The sequence below is a fragment of the Calliopsis andreniformis genome, chromosome 3, assembly GCF_051401765.1.
Source record: "Calliopsis andreniformis isolate RMS-2024a chromosome 3, iyCalAndr_principal, whole genome shotgun sequence".
NCBI lineage: Eukaryota > Metazoa > Arthropoda > Insecta > Hymenoptera > Andrenidae > Calliopsis > Calliopsis andreniformis.
The window spans coordinates 13438249-13454820 of NC_135064.1; the positions used below are offsets into that span (position 1 = coordinate 13438249).

Sequence of the window (16572 nt, forward strand, 5' to 3'; positions counted from 1 at the left end):
GGCACTTTGAGGATAAGAGATTAATGCTAAAATATGGTAAAAGTAAATCGATTTTTGATACACTGATCGTTTCATACAGGTTTTTGCACCTGTTACGGTTTTCAATTGCATTACTGTATTATTCATGACTATAGTTTTCCTGTTCAAACTGTTCTAAAATATCTGATATTTTTTAAGGTTGTAAGATCTTCTGATTTTGAGTATCTTCGAATGGTTTTCAATTTAAGTATCTCAAATGGTTCGAAATTTTGTTATATCTTTACATCTATGTACAATAATTCCAAATTGTAGTGTTATTTCTTACCAATGAACCTTCTCTTCATCTCCAAGCGCACATCCTCCAAATAGTACTTTGAAAAACTGAGTACCTATTTCGAGTGCATTTACACCTAGCCATGAGAAATTCAAAGCCAATCTTTCCAAAAGTAGGTAAAGCGAGTCAACACGAAAATCTACTGCCTATTTTTAGCTTATTCTCTCATATAGAATCTCCAAGCTTCGCGTGCACTATCGACCGCGAGGCACTCTATACATCTGTATATTTCAAGCGAGCTAATTTTCGGGGCGAATGTCCATCGGGGGTCGGTGCATGTGCAACGAGAGTCGCGTCAATGGAGAATTCCTTTCAACTTTCAAGGCGTCCTCGTCCTTGTCCTGGGAAACGTAACTCCATTCGAGGATACAATGAGCGAGTGAGCATCGTGGAATGTAATTAAGCCGAAGTCACTGACGGAACGCGACTGATGTCAAATTACAGGGTAACCTCGCTCGCTTTCACCCCCTTCCTCTTTCCCTCTCGTCTCGGCTCGTCATACTGATTTATTTCCTGCCAACCAATAGTTTCCGCCGTTCTGCGGCCTGCGTTCCGTTCTTCCGCGGACGCAATATTTGAGCAGAGCAGCGTGGTCGTTCTATGCATTCTGTCGGATGTAGTTCTCAAGGAATTCCTTTCCTAGACTTCTTCCGTCTTCCACGGCTTCTTTTGTAGTTTGTTTCAGATTACTCGGATTCGGAGACGCGTAACGAGGACGATCGATGACAGGTCGCGATCTTTACTCGTTCGCGGATTTAGACTTCTGTATTCGCGATTAGGCAGGTTTGTCGGTGCAAGGGAATCGCTAATACCGAAACCATATCGATACTGACGCACAAGCAATACTATCGTTGCTCGAATCCTATTTTGTGTTAGTTTAGTTGCCACTGGAGAGTCTATAAAAGTTTATGAAACTTTTCTGAAATTGTGGCGTATCTTGCATTCTATTGTATAGATTTTCTAGTTGACCAGTCAAAAGGTCATAAATTTAGGTAAGAGTGCACAGTCCTGGATAACTACATTTCAGATGTTGAGGCTACGCGTTTAGTGGAAAGCAATTTTTGTGAAGATGTTCAGAAATTTTCCTTTACCTGTTTTACGCTAATTGTAAGATTTCGAAGCGCAGTAATGTCACCACTTACCCCTTGTAACTCCATTGATAATAGAGTTTTAGCCTATCCTCCCTCACACCTAATTAGCCAATGAAATTTAGCCATACTCCACTTTTGTACATCTTCTTGCGCAACAGTCAAACTTCGCTCAGTTCTCGAATCGAACACTTGTCTGCGTTTATACATTGTGCAACTTTTACAATGTTTCTACGTAATTTCTACCAACATTCACTAGAAATTTAATCGAAATACTTTATTCAAAATTTGTTTTTTAAACAGTAAGCGAATATTGTTCTCGTACATAAGCGTTGATTATTCTTCTCTCTCATACTTCATGCATAAGATGGAATTTCTAAGAAGTTGAGCTCCTTCCTTCAACTATTTCTATTTAAAAAGATACAGATGACCGAGAATGTTTCACTTGGAGCATCTAAATTTTCATGGAAGAGCAAATGCAAGGAAATAGAAAGAATACTTGAAACTTTCTTACGAAGGAAATATCTGATGAGCTTAAGGTTTTATTTCCATCCTCTTTGCATTTTCTGCCCCAGGATTCCTTATTTCTTGTCGATTCTACTGTTTCTTTTGGATTGTCGTCATGACTGTTTTCACGAAAGCAACGCGACTGAATTTCCAGCTTGCATATTACGAAAGTAGAACATCATTATTGCGAGATGCGATATCTTGAAAACCGTCGAAGCCTTCGTATTTAATCGTTGCAATTCACCAGTAGCGATTCCAGTCGTTCTACCCGTCAGCTCTTTTCAGCTTTAAAAACGCATTAGCGCTTGGCATCGAGCAGAGGAACTTCTTAATTATGAAAAAAATCGCGCGCTACATCGGGACACGGATTCATTGATCGAAGTTTAATCGCTCCGTTGCTTCATTGTTGAAACCGAAGGAGAAATCATTTCGAGTGATGATAATAACGGTTGATGTTCCATCAGATTTCTATATTTCGTAGTTATTGGAGCAGAGAACATATCTGAGAAACTTTTGGAAACAGGAAGGGTTGTGATATAATAATTGTCGGGAAGGATTGGAGATGTTGTACCTAATTTGGACAGTGTTCAAGTATTTACGTATTAACCCTTAATTATTGCGTCTGTCATACCTTGTTTCTATATTTCAATTAATATCAGGTTCATTTTATAAACATTTAATATCCGTAGGTTTTAATGAAACTTTTTGTATCTTAAAATTAGGTGTCTATAGTTGAAGGATAACTGTTACACTAATTATTCTGTAGAGTATTAGAAATATAATACTTAAATAAATGTTTGCATATTTTGGAACGTTTAGAGGAATGAATTCACAAATTTAAAATCAATGAAATCACTGGAACGAATTCGTACATTTGTACCTATATTTCTTCAAATATTTCATAACTGATGTAGAATTTTCCATTTTTGGAAAATTATAACTAATAATTGTGTCATATAAAAAGATGAGATTAGTTCAAAAAACATTAAATTGTTAGTGGCGAAAAGCACGTTAAATAATCAATTTGAAACTGTAGATAATTTATTTTTGAAAATAAGTTTTCATCGGAATGCTCGTCCACGTGAATAATATTTCAATCGAAAATCCACAGAGTATTCAAACTCTCGATGACGATATTAATAAATTTATCACGTACTCGTTTAAAGTATACCGTGTTCTCAACAGTGCGAATTTGCGACCGATGAAGCATTTATTAATATTGCATTACTGTAGAAATTTCGTTGGAAATTGTTATCTGTTCCTCAAAATCTATTCTTCATCGTTGATATTTTATTCATATTATTTTACTTAATCGAAATCTATATTATATCACTTCTGAATTTTTCTGTGGTTTATTTTAGGAAAATAATTACCAGAAACTGTAAATATATGTTTTAAATCTCAAGATATTATTAAAATATTCAAGTATCCAAATTTTTCAAAATTATTTTTATTTGTTTTAGTTAGTTCTTGGATTTGAAATTTCGTCTGCAAGTTCAATAAACAGAATTATAATCAGGAACCTTTGTATTCCCACATGTGACACTCGATCCTTCATTTCCCTTCGTTTCTCCAGGATTCTAGTCAAGCAACAATCGAACGTCCTATCTGAATCGATGACTTTGTTTCCCAAAGCAGAAACGAAATTTCCATGATTCGTTTAGAGCGTGTGGTTGATTATTCCATTTCGGTTGAGCGTAATCGGTGGCAAAAAGTCATGCTCCTCGCTGGGCACAGGTCTGACCCCTGAATTATAGCAGTTTCGCTGGAAAGTTCTCAAACAACACACTGTTCGTTGAACGTGTGCGTACTTGGCGTTCATGTATGGCCGAATGGGTGGAGGCAGACCGTAGATTTCGGTGAGGCGCGATTCAACCGACATGGGGGAGGACTATTGCCAAAGTTTTGAGATATAGGAATACTTGTTTTTGCAAAAGCGAGCGGGATAGCCGCGCTTACAGCGGCGTCGGCCTACGGTCGCTCAAGGGAAATCGCGAACAACGGTGCTGGTAATTCCTTCTCGCAGTCCTTGAATGTTGGACACCGAACAAGCAGATCGTGCCAACTTGAACAGTTAGATCGCGGAAATACGATCTTCGGATGTTTTTGAAGGAAATCGCAAGAAGCTCCATATTTCGTTGTGTACAAGCTTGACAACTTAATCTGCATCTCTACCAGTGTTCACAGGTTGCAAGTGGTATGAGAATCTTAGAGGAAAGGAAGATATAGAGGGAACATTTCCTTATTTCGTCCTATTTTCTATGAGGATAATTTCTGCAAGATCTGTTCTACTAATATTCTTAAAATTAAATTTGTAGAGTACTGTTATGTGTATGTGTGTACACACACAAACGTACTGATTTGATCAGTCTTACCAATTTAATTTAATAGCTTTTCGATAGCGTCGCTTTGTTTTTTTATTCAAACAAGGAATTGTTCATTGTTGAGTTGAAATTATCAACAAATTGTCATGTTGATCTTGCGCAAATTTTCCTCAACAAAAATTGCAGATGCTCCCTTTATATTTTCCTTTTCTCTGATTGTAAGATGGAAATGGAGTATTTAGAAATCCTATACTGCTTTAGAGTTCGCAAAAGAATCAAGTAATGGTTATAAAAAGTTTGCGAACTGTTTGTAAGCATTGTTTGCGAGCAGCGTTCGTGAACTGTTTCGCTGGTAGAGACACAGTTTTACAGAGGAACTTTGATTATTCAAATTAATTCTGTTGCTTTGTACGGTACTATTGTATCTTGTTTCTTTGCAGGGATGAAATTAGTGAATATAAATTTCGACTATATTTTTAAATTTACTCTATTCGTTGGACTGAAAGTTTCGTTCTTAGGTATTTGCTTTTTAGCAAGTAAATGAAAAGTAATTCAGAGCAAACGAGTTCTAGCAGAATAGTAGATTTGATTAGGGATATGAATTCGGAGATAAGCGAAATTTTAGATAACAGAATATTGACTTATTCTTTACTTTAAAGACTGAGATTTTTTGCGTGTCTAAATCGGATGATAATTTCGTATTTTTTAACAATTGATAACTAGGATACGAAGCTTCAAACATAATATCGATAGTTTTTGTTTTCATCTTATTCTGACAAGTTGAACCATCTTTTAAAATTAGTTTTCGATACTGATGATCGATTAGTTTGTATGGTAATAATAAAAATGTTAATGAAAAATAATAAATATAATTCACTCGTTAACTGAGTTATACCTAAATCATGAGCATTTTTAGTACGTTTTAACGTTTCTATAACCATTAAAAAGTTAATTATGTAAGCAGATAAGCATTATAGTGGACCCATATTCAATTATACGGAAATATACGATACATAGACAATATAACGTTCGAATAATGAAATGGTTGAACACTAACGCACTCATGTAACGATATTTCAGTTAAGAGGGATTATATTATTATTTTGATGGGAATTTCAAAATTAAACGGGTACCGCGAAGCATTGCATTTGATTCGGAGACCACAGCCATAATACATAAGTATATTGAATATAGGTAGATATGCCGGATATACCATAATATATGAACACAGGTGAATTGTAATGATTATTTAAAAGCTTCCGTTAGAGCAAATCTAATCAGGAAGTTATACATTCCTTTCAATCTTAATGCTAAAACTACCGAGGTTAATTATGTCTATTTCTAACCATATACCAAAATTACAAGTTTTTGAAAAAGTACATTTATTTATGTATTTTCCATACTATTATTCAGCGATAACTGAGACAAAAAATGTTCGTATTTATTATTTTTTATTATTTACTTCTCTATTTATTTTTTCCTATTATTTACTATCATTGTCTTTGCTTTTCGACTTAGAACGACTTTCAGTTTACATTTAGTCCTTGTCATTTACAAAGCTCAAAGAATGATAATAATAATGTTATATAATAACTCTATTATCGAGTCATAAAATGTAATTTTTGTTAATTTTTATTTTTGTAATTAAAAGTTTGTGAAAAGCGTAAAAAGTTTTCATGCTAGTGAGCTGCTCGCATGTTAACTGTTTGGCGGGACGTTTGAAAGGTCATAAAATATTCTACGATGCTCAAGTATTCTCTGTTACAATGTTGCGAATCACCGGTTCGGTAATTTCCTCCGTGAGCTAGGAAGAAGACTACCTTGGAGGTACTTTAACGAAAGCAGTTTCGCCATACTTCGCTGTAAATAGCGAGTTCGTGCTAAAACACATCCTAAAATATTTCCTCTTCTTGGATCGGGACACCTTGGCTTTCCTTCTAAGTCCAGCTGATTGATAACAGGCATAAAATTATCGATTGAGAAAGCGCACAGACCTGCGCAGAGAATGGCATATTCCTGAAAATAATGGAACAAACACACTAGCCGTTCGAAGCGTCATTAAACAGTTGTAAAGTGGTTATGATCAATCTTTCAGAGAAAACGCCGTAGCACGAATACATAGAGTATCCAATTAAAACCAGAGCCTGAAAAGTAGATATTGATGAAGAGAAAAAAAATGGAAGAAAATAAATCCATGTTTTTTCCCTCTAAAACAGAATTCTCAAATAAAAATATACGTACTGTTTCATAAAAAAAAAGCTTCTTGCTTTAAACATGGATTACACATAAAAAAATAGAAATAGAAATTTAATTTTTATTTCGTCAGGAGCTACGTTCAAAGCAGTACAATTTTCTCTTCCACTATTTTTTTTACATTAATAATTTAACTATTGCTCGAAACCACGTTTATAATTGGATATTCTATGTCTTTGCTACAACTGCAATCGTTAGCTGTATATTGGAAGCATTTTTGTATTACTGTTCCATATTTTGCGTCCAAGTTTTGAAACTGACTCCAAATAAGAATTTATACATAACACATGCACGCGCAACACTGATATTCCAGAAGTTGGAAAATATCACGGGAATTGTGAATTATGATAGTTTCTCGCGTTCATCGAAAGAGTTACGATCGCTGGTGAATTTACTAAAGGGTGGGACAGCGTTATTACTTCTCCATGCGAGCAGGGTTGGCCGAGCATAATTCGTTAGAAAGAAAAAACTCACAAAGCCAGCGAACAGTTCTTTTTAACGGTGACCTGTAAATAGACCTTGCATTTCATCCTTGCACGTAACAGCTTCATGAACTGGTTGCATTATTGTCGGAGAAATATTAAGAAACTTCTTCATTACAGCATGCGACCTTTTACATCTACGTTTTGATTAATCCTGAGAGCCGTATCATAAAGTGAAGGAAGTTAGTCAATGGGTACCAAATTAAAATGCAGCGCTTACGCGTTCTAGATTCATAGCCTTTTAAAGAGGAGTTTATAGCGAAAATCAATTCATTTGCTGGAAACTCATTTTAAAATTATAAATATATAATAAATAATTCAATGATTTCATGAGTATAAACAAGGAGCTTGTAACGAGAGAATACAGTAAATATTACGAGTAATCTAATATGATATGTAGGTTTATGAGGATATTAATGTCAATTTTGTACACTGAATAAATACGTAACGATTCTTGTTGTCTGCAATTAACAAGTGAAATATGCTTCGTGGACGAGTTCCACATTCCTTAGGTGTTAATGATCACCAACTTTTCGAATAAATTTACTTTGCTATAACTACCATGCAAATTAATGTTGATAGTTTATGTAATCATATGCAAATGCAATTCATATAAATGAAGTGTTGTACATATGGAGCTACCTGTTAGGAATTGTATCCATAAATAATGTTTTATGAGGAGAGCATTCCAAAATGTAATACATAGGTACTTTTTAACGAGTTTGTGCCAATTTGTAAAACTTATCAAGCTGAATATGTCAATATCTACTTCCTCTTGGGGGTATATGATTAATAGATTACGAGATATTAATAATTGATGGTGTTACATGCGCTTTACTTTCTTGGAATATTTAAATATACCTGATAATTCGGATATTTGAATAGTTAAACAATTTCAAAACTTTGTAAAATTTGAAAGATTTGAAGATTTTAACCCTCATCAGACGTGAGATTCTCAGACCTGAATGGTATAATATCACATGGAATTAAAGATCTTTGAACATGAAAATATGACAATTTGAAAAATTTGAAAATTTTGAAGTATGACAATTTGGAAGATTTGAAGATATCACAATTTAAAGATAAGAACATTTCAAAATATAAAAATATGAAAATTTTTAAATTTAGAAAGTGAGTCATGAAACAGCTTCAAATGTTCAAAAGTTCGTCGATCCTTTCATAGGATCGTAATTGCTTCCTTTAATCAAACATGCAGCGCGATGCACGCGTACTACGTTATCCTAAACTTAAACCGTGCGGGTCCCATGGTGTATCCTATGTCATAGAACGTCTGGGTTGCATTAAAGTCTCGGAAGCGTTCGAAGGGTGATCTCGTGAGCAAGACAGACGCCGAGTGGCAACCGGTGGTTCTAATGACAGCTCGAGTTACTGGAGGGCTCCCTTTACTATCGTCGACCTTTCTCACCCCGTCATCGGAACGCGACCCGCGATGAGCTCGGCTTTAAACGATAAAGTGGCAAACTAATCGCCGGTACGCGACCGTGCTGCGACGCGCGCGCCGAAAGGAGATAATGGACCAATGCCGCAGGATGCACGCCAGGCTAACCGCAATGTAGCATCATGCCGCGCATAACCCCCGACAAACTCGCCTATCACTGATACCAAGTGATAACATCGATCCCCTTGCTATCGTGTATTCTTATTTATTTTTTACTCTGCTTGTTTGTAGGTTTTCGAGTTCCTTGTATTTAGGTACCATTTTTCTTACGATTAACTTTATTGTTTTTGAATGTACAATATTGCGAGTTGTCATCCAATGGATAATGTTCCAGAAGATTGCTTTAGTTTGGAGATTAGTATTCTCTGTTATATCTATTTGATTACAATTTTTAAGTTATTGCTTTCTACGATCACGTTTGATTTCTTGGGTAGATTGTTATTGTTAATTTCTTCTTTGAACAAGTATCATTCTTTTTGAATTAAGTGTGAAATAAAAGGCGTGGTTATTTGTATTTTTGAGACACCTTGTTGCAAGGGTTGTGATATTTCTGTCGTGTTACTGGATTGTGTCGTGTGTATTTGTTGAAAAATATAGCACTCTGCCATAGATGCATCATTAATCTAACGAATTGCATGCAGTTGACAGCAGCTAGGGTTGCCCTCACGCGCCCTCCACCTATAATAAACTTGGTCATAATTACACAGCAGATATTTACGCAAGCCTATCCTTTCATAACGCATAATCAAATAAATGAAACTTAAATAAATATCTGTTCCACCATTCAAATACTATAACATATACTTTAATTTCGATATATCCTATATTTATTTGTACACGTTGTTGAACAACAGGTGTCGGTAATTTTAAAAGCTGATTCTGTGTCAAAATAGGACGTAAATCAATAATGACGAAATTGCATTTCAGAATTATTAATCGTTCCAAAAACATCTAGTAAACTTCGCGTAACATATGTCTGACTCAGGATTTATTCTACTGCTGACGTGCAGTAGTCAGACCAGACATAACGAAGTCAGTAGAATAAGTCCCAAGTCAGACATATTTCCCAAACATTTGTATTTACACATAGTACACTCGATTCTACATTTCCATTTATTTCTCAAAGATTTTAATCTTTAAAACAGTACCTGAGTATCCTAGTGCTATGTAAATCCATAATTGTTTCCTAAAACAAAAACGAAGTTTCCATAAAATTTATTTAGAGCGTGTGACCTATTATTCATTTCGGTTGAAACAAAATCAGTAGAATAAGTCTCGAGTCAGACACATTTCATATATATTTTAGGCACTTCCTCAATATTTAATAACTCGAAATGAAGCCTGAAATGCAATTTTGTCTGTCTTTATTTTCATCTTATTCTAGCCTATATAGAATCCTCCCTTAAAATTTCTGACACTTATCATCAAACACCCTCTATAAAGGTGGGTCTACACTATATATTACACATATAACAAAGTTATATAATTTTTTAGAAATAAGAAGAGAGTGATGTTATACACGTGTCTCTTTTCTGTTATTTAAAAAATTATACAACACGTAGTGTTTACCCACCTTAATATGCGTTTGCGCATTTCTACACGTCTTAATCCCCCATAAATAAATACAGATAGGCAAGTAGCCTGATCAGCATTACTAGCTAAGTGTTGCTAAATACTGTTTCTCCCAGTTCATCCTCGGGATGCAAAGCGCCCAGGTAACGTTAGCATTCGACGCTGGTGGGTCGCGAGTACACAACGGATATTTGAATCCTGACTGGCGTCAGAAGGGGGAGGGTTCGCTCCGTGTTCGAATAAAACAATGGAGATTCGAGACGAAGACAATGCGGGCTGTTTCACTGGCACACCCTGGGGAAGGTGCTCGTGCAGAATTCTGTTCATCTACGCGTATCTAAGGTAACTACAGGCCTCTCTGCTCGGCTCGCTTGTCTCCCTTCTTATCCACCCCTGTGTTTTACGCCGGCTCTTGTCTTCTGTTCCCATTGTTCGAAAATTTGTCTCAGGACACAATCAATTTCTCCCCCATCGTACCTTCGATCGACAGTTTGTTTTGAAACGGTTATTTATCGCGCTACATAAATTCAGCGTATTTCCTCGGTGCTTTTCCCCACACTTCATACTCGTTTCCTGTACTTAAACATTTGTCTTTTTCACTGCTCTCTTTACCGGCGTCTGAGCGCGCGTAAGAAGCTTCGTCGATTTCAGACACAGTCCCATGCTTAAAGGCGCCTTTTGCAGAATCTATCCATCGACCATGTGTCTCCGTAGCGAGGCGAGAAAATTCTCTTCTATGTCAGTCTTATTTCGATGGGGTGGCTGTCGCGCACTCGAATATCCTTCCATGGAAGCTTTTGTGTAAATGTATCGATGTATATCGTTGTTCAAATTTGTTCTTTTACGTTGCAAACTAAAGAGGATGTCCTCGAATGTGTGATGGATATAACGTGTACTTATTTTTTGGAACAATTCTGTTTCTACTTTTGGGTGAATCAGAATAAAGTTTTGTTGTTGATCTTATTCACAGAGAAATCAAAGGGTGTCTCGATAGTCATCCATTTGTTTAAATTAACATCTGCTTGCCTAATTTAAGGAAAATCGTAAAGTATGAAGTTAATTACTTTTTATTGTAGACTATAGTTGCAAATAAAATAGAATATGATTAAAAACAAATAAGAAGTCAAGAATAGCTGGTAAAAGCTTTAAATTTGAGTGGCCACTTAACATATTTAAATTTCCTTCCAAGAATAATTGAATATATTTATTTATTACTTTTCTTTAATCTTAAAATACCTGCTTAAAATTTTTGGAAATAGTCAGCAATATTCACCATATAGTTAATGTACCCAAGAGGGGATATTTTGTATTAAAATTTACTCGTCTTATATTAGGAAATATTCAGGAGTACAAGGTGTGCTAGGATAGATTAGCATTTCTAATGTATTCATCTCTGCAAGTGAGCGCACGTATTTTAGCTCGAGTGATCTCAGGATACAGCAACAAGTAACACCTTATATGAGGAGGGTGAGCTTCCTAAGTTTCCTAGGGATGTCATTTTCTTCATCGCAATGAATATCCCGTAAGGTAGCGATGTACTTGCGCCCAACTACGGAATATTGACGTAAATTGTGATATAAATATTACATGAAAATAATACGAAAAGGAATTAGGATTAAACCAACGTATGCATTTTTCGTTAATTTAGTTATATCGCGAATATTGACCAAAATCACTCTACAGATACTTATTGAAAAATAGGAATACTTCCAAGACCGCTCCTCCTAAGATACAAGCGACTGTGAGATTAATCGATCCCGTCTCGTCTTTGGCATCGAGTGGCAATCAGATCTGATACGCTCGCTGGCAATTCCCGCGTAAATTTAGGAAGGTTTTCCAGGGTGGAATATACGAGGGCGACGAAGAAGGAGATTCAATCGGGAGGAAACAATTTGCAGGCGGGTCCGATCGTGACATTCGTCGTTCGATCATCCCTCCTAAGGCGGCTCAGGTTCAACCCTAGTAATTCCAGTGTGATCAGTAATTCCAATCTTACGTTGGAAGATCATTTTCTTTTTTTTTTTTTCTATCGTCAGTATCGTAACACTGGCGTCATATAATAGTACGGATATGGGAACTCAGAAGAACAAACTAGAAAAGACATGAACAACGCAATGGAAAATAATAACGTCGTCGTCATTGCATTAAATCAAGTCCGTCAAAATTCTGATTTTCATACGCGCAACTTTCCCGTTTAAAGCACAATATATGTATAGCATGAACGTATTCTGTATTGTATTTTAAAGCATAACTCTATGATTTACTTTTGCAAGCGAATATGAAAGACGAACAAATTTTTCATGAGAAACTTATGGAATAGTGAAAACATCCATGGTGAAGGTAGTCAATGGAACAGGAATAGTTTTCGGACAAGAGTTTGGCTATAAGCTCTAACTCTAACTCAAATCAAAGCTTGTTATACTAAAAAGTCATATTGAAAAAGGTTCTTTAATAATATTTTATTGACATTACATAAATTAAATTTAACCAAAATTATTTTCATTCTTATTTCCTTTTAATGTTGCAAAAGAACATATTAATGGTCTATAATAATTAAATGCAAAGAGTAGATGTCTTTATTTGATTTTTATAATTTGTTAGAAATATTTTGCAGTGAAAGTTACAAACAATGTTTCATGCCATCATTAAATTGAAATTACATTAAAATATTCGTTTGTACAAAAAAATGTATATTTCTAATGAATGTACGATTGCTGTTACGTTATAAGTATTTAATCGTAGGAAAAAATTTCTTGTTATACGTGACTTTACTCGGCATTTGAATTTTCAATATCATCTATAGGTACTTCCAAAATTTTTGGACCGTACAGAAGAACATAAGCACAATGCCAATCACCACCACCACTCAGTTTCATTACTTCTTCAATAGTTACAGGGGTAACAGTTTCATCATCACATTTTAACCAAGTATAATCCTTTTGTCGAACCCAAGCTACATAGTGGCCACTGTTACTCGACCGTCCTCTATGTGTTAGAACTGCTTGTAATGTGTAGTAACCACTATTATTGGATCCTAAATCTGTAATTACAGTAGCATACAGTAGAAAGGAACATTATTATGTATAAACTAAATCACTTATTTCAAATTCATACGTAAATTTATTACCATTTGGAAACCAGAAGGGTTCCTGTTTTACTTTACTTTCTTTTTTCACTGGGTCACCTTTTACGGAATCTGGTTGAGATAGTACATCATTATCTTTATGCTCTTTAAACTTTTTACGCATTGGAGTAAGTTCATTTTGAAGTTCACTACTACATAATCCAAAGGCATCAAATTCATAAGGAAATTTAACATCTTTCAAAATTTTTGCATTAATTCCTTCCTTCTCCTTATAATAGAAGCGCACAAATTGAATAGTCAAATATGCTGGTAATCTGCTAATTTCTGACTGTAATATTTATCATTATCAGTTTTAATCAAAAAAATTAGTTTTTTTTTTTGCACTGTATACAATTTTTTTACCGTTTTCGTGTATATAGCATCTCTGCCTAAAGTCGATGACATTTTTGTTATTTGTTCTTCCATTTTATTTCTAAGCCCACAAAACATATATTTAACTTCTGTTGAAATAAAACAACTTAGTTGTAAAAAATCTTCCTTTCCTTTTATTGGTGGTTCATCCTCACATTCTACACACTTTAATACCGTATCAAATGTTCCTCCAAAATATTGTTCAATCAGTGATCGAGGCTTATAAATTTGTCCATCTTCTTCTAAAGCATTTGCAGGTTTCTATAATTACTTTATATTTATATGGAATATACATAATAATTGATATTTGATATTAAATATATATAAATATAGGTAAATACTGTCCTAAAATAAATAAAAGTACAAGTATTGAAAACTTGGATAACCTTTGCTGGTAATTCTTGTTGTAACATCCTAATTAGTTCGGTCCAACATTCATTGGCATCTTGTTGTTGAAATCCCCCATGTTCAGATTTTTCAGCAAATCTTGGAAACGCTAGGTGCATCATTTGAACAAGAACGATAGGTGGTAAAGATGACCCTTTATCCATACTATCGTAAAGATCTCTTAAGGCAGCAGTTATACTCTTTGCAGGTACAAGAGAAGAACTGCCAGCAGTTGTAAGCCCTCCCGAAAACTTCTTTAAAGCATCTCGCAATTCAGGAACAGTTTTTAAACATTGTACAGTAGCGTTTAAATAACAAGTATTTCCCAAGTTTGTTAATCCAGCAGGCAAATTTAAAGCTGTAGCTAATTCAGATTCATTCATATCCTCTAAGAATAACGGTTTTTCTGTAGGCTCTACGGGTACATCTTCTTCTTTGGAACCCATCATTAATATAGTGATACCCTGCGATAAACCCGAAAAGTACAAAATTCTAACTGAAAATATTCAAATTTTCTAATGCGTTTTACTTAGAAAATATTGAATCATTTTCTTACATCTTTTACTTTAATGTTACCCCAGCTATCATCTTTTAATATCATTCCATTTAGCATAACTTTTTGCCTTTCTGGTTGTACTCCAGTTAATGCAAAAAGTTGTGCTTTAAACAACATTGGTTCTTCGTCTGTATTAATTTCTACATCAGGGTAAAGTTCTTTCCCCCATTTTATTTTAACTGAAAGAATACAATTTAGATGTCAAATATCGGAGACTGTTCGGCGAAAGTTTGAGGTTAGACTCTCGAAAGTTTTGAATTTCTACAATACATACCTGTGTATTGAGGCATGTTTCTTGCCTTTTGATATATCTAGTATTTTTAAACTTATTTCAATTGATAAACTTAATTTATATAATATATATTCACTAGTAACTACACAGCGTGTATAAAATGCACCGTCACAGAATCGTGTGTTCCACGTTCCACGTACTACTTACTTATACACGTATTGTACATACATTCAACGTGCATTTGTCGCTGGTAGGTGGCCAGCTGATTGGAAAAGTGCTTATACATTTCGCACATGGATTTCAAAAGTCACACAATTCAAAAACCGCAATTTTCAAGTTACAAATATGAAACAGTTTGGTAAATATATTTCTATCCACTATAAAAATTTAACTAATTAAACTTTGAAATTTTCGACTTTATTCAATGAACTCTTCAAATACAAATTAAAAATTGCCAGTAGAATAACAAGAAAATCATTTCTCATTATACATAACTATTTTTCAAACGAATTATTCACACTGTAATTTTAGTTTGACAGAATTAAAATTAAATGGAAAATAATTCTTTAAAAAGTGTCGCATTTTCAAAAAATTCGTGTTTACGCCTTAATTAAGATCTAGAATATAGAATTTATTTTTTCAGAAAGAAAGTAGGGGATTAAAAGAATTTTTTATCTATAAAATAAGGGTTTGAGAAGACCCAAATCCATAAGACAGAACTGAAATTGTTAACTTACAGCTACAGATATAAAATATAGGTATGTATTTGCAGCAAGTTTTTTCTTCTTCACTCAAAGAATGTATAGTAACTTAATTAAAGTCTGTAAAGGAAATATAATCCATAACATAGAATAATGATTGATTAAATTATGACTTTTGATTTATGTTTAATATCCGTAAGTAACAAGAGTACCGCTTAGAATATTAGCATAAGCCATTACCCATAATGATTGGCATGGCAAGAGCATGTTCCTTATTTGTTGTGAAAGTATCTCGTATTATCATTTTAGCATTCTAAAACAACCTTCATGTTAAGAAATATTCTGAAAAACTTACAGAAAAAAGTTCAAGTTTATTCTAACCCGTGAGGAAGAAACAATATGGATTCAATCTGAAGAAAAAACTTTTGCTCGATGACCTTTTAGGATACGACGTGGTATCACATTGATGTACAAGTGATTATGTTTAACCTCTCTGCCACGTAGCAACTAGAACAATAATATTGATAATATATTAACTTAAACACCAGAATACGATAAATGACAGTTACACGGAAAAAAATGATCATGCAAATTTTGTAAAAGTTTCCTTCGTAAATTTAAGCAGGGTTGATTTTTGTAGGATCTGCTATAGACTTTTGTAAAATTAACAAAGGTAGCTCGACTATAGTAAGGATCAGCTTTACTAAATCTACAAAATTGATTTTTACTGATTCCATTAAACTCAGGCCTGTTAGAGTACTCTTATCGATTCTACAAGAGACCTCGATAACTTCAGCTTAACATTTTTTTTCATGTAGGAGTAACATTATTCACTTTCTGCTCATCTTCTAAACATATATTCAAACTTTTAGACTCTTTTGTTACTCTTTCTATACATACATACATACAATGTTTCGCTATTAGGAGTTACTCTACATTCACCATACGATCATCTCTCCCAAGGCAGCCCAGGCTGAACCCTAGTAATTGACCGAACTTCCTAGCCCTCTCCCATCCTTGCACGTACGTGTGCGAGATTAATTTCCGTAGGTTCAAGGTCTTCCTCAGACCAAGACACCTTGCAGGCATTCCTAATCGGCTCACCTTTTTATGAGCGAGCTCCTCGTATCGCCAACAAGCTGGCGAGACGGAAGTTCGTTCTCAAAGAACCAACGGGCGTAGAATCGAAGCTCTAGTCGAAT

General features: G+C 34.7%; 2 protein-coding genes across 5 annotated transcripts in view; one reads left to right on the forward strand and one right to left on the reverse strand.

Moving 5' to 3' along the window:
• Positions 1–16572, forward strand: part of Msi (RNA-binding protein musashi) — a 213351-nt gene that overhangs the window by 7161 nt on the left and 189618 nt on the right. The window contains exon 1 of one of the 3 annotated variants that reach the window (XM_076393651.1): positions 10255–10340. The exons of the other annotated variants lie outside the window; for them this stretch is intronic. The gene's annotated coding sequence lies outside the window, so the exon portion shown is untranslated. Of the gene's footprint in view, positions 1–10254; positions 10341–16572 lie in introns of those variants that run through there. 3 annotated transcript variants of the gene reach the window in all.
• Usp14 (ubiquitin specific protease 14) lies at positions 12459–14844 on the reverse strand. 2 transcript variants are annotated; one of them, XM_076393080.1, is made up of 6 exons: positions 14712–14844; positions 14438–14616; positions 13881–14345; positions 13486–13755; positions 13126–13411; positions 12459–13038 (listed from the first exon to the last, which is right to left on the reverse strand). In XM_076393080.1, the coding sequence occupies exons 1-6, from the start codon at positions 14725–14727 to the stop codon at positions 12767–12769; spliced, it is 1488 nt and encodes a 495-aa protein (XP_076249195.1). In that variant the 5' UTR covers positions 14728–14844; the 3' UTR covers positions 12459–12766. The 2 variants fall into 2 exon arrangements, with proteins under 2 accessions (XP_076249195.1, XP_076249196.1); XM_076393081.1 differs by lacking the exon at positions 14438–14616 and having other exon boundaries at positions 12460–13038; positions 14712–14813.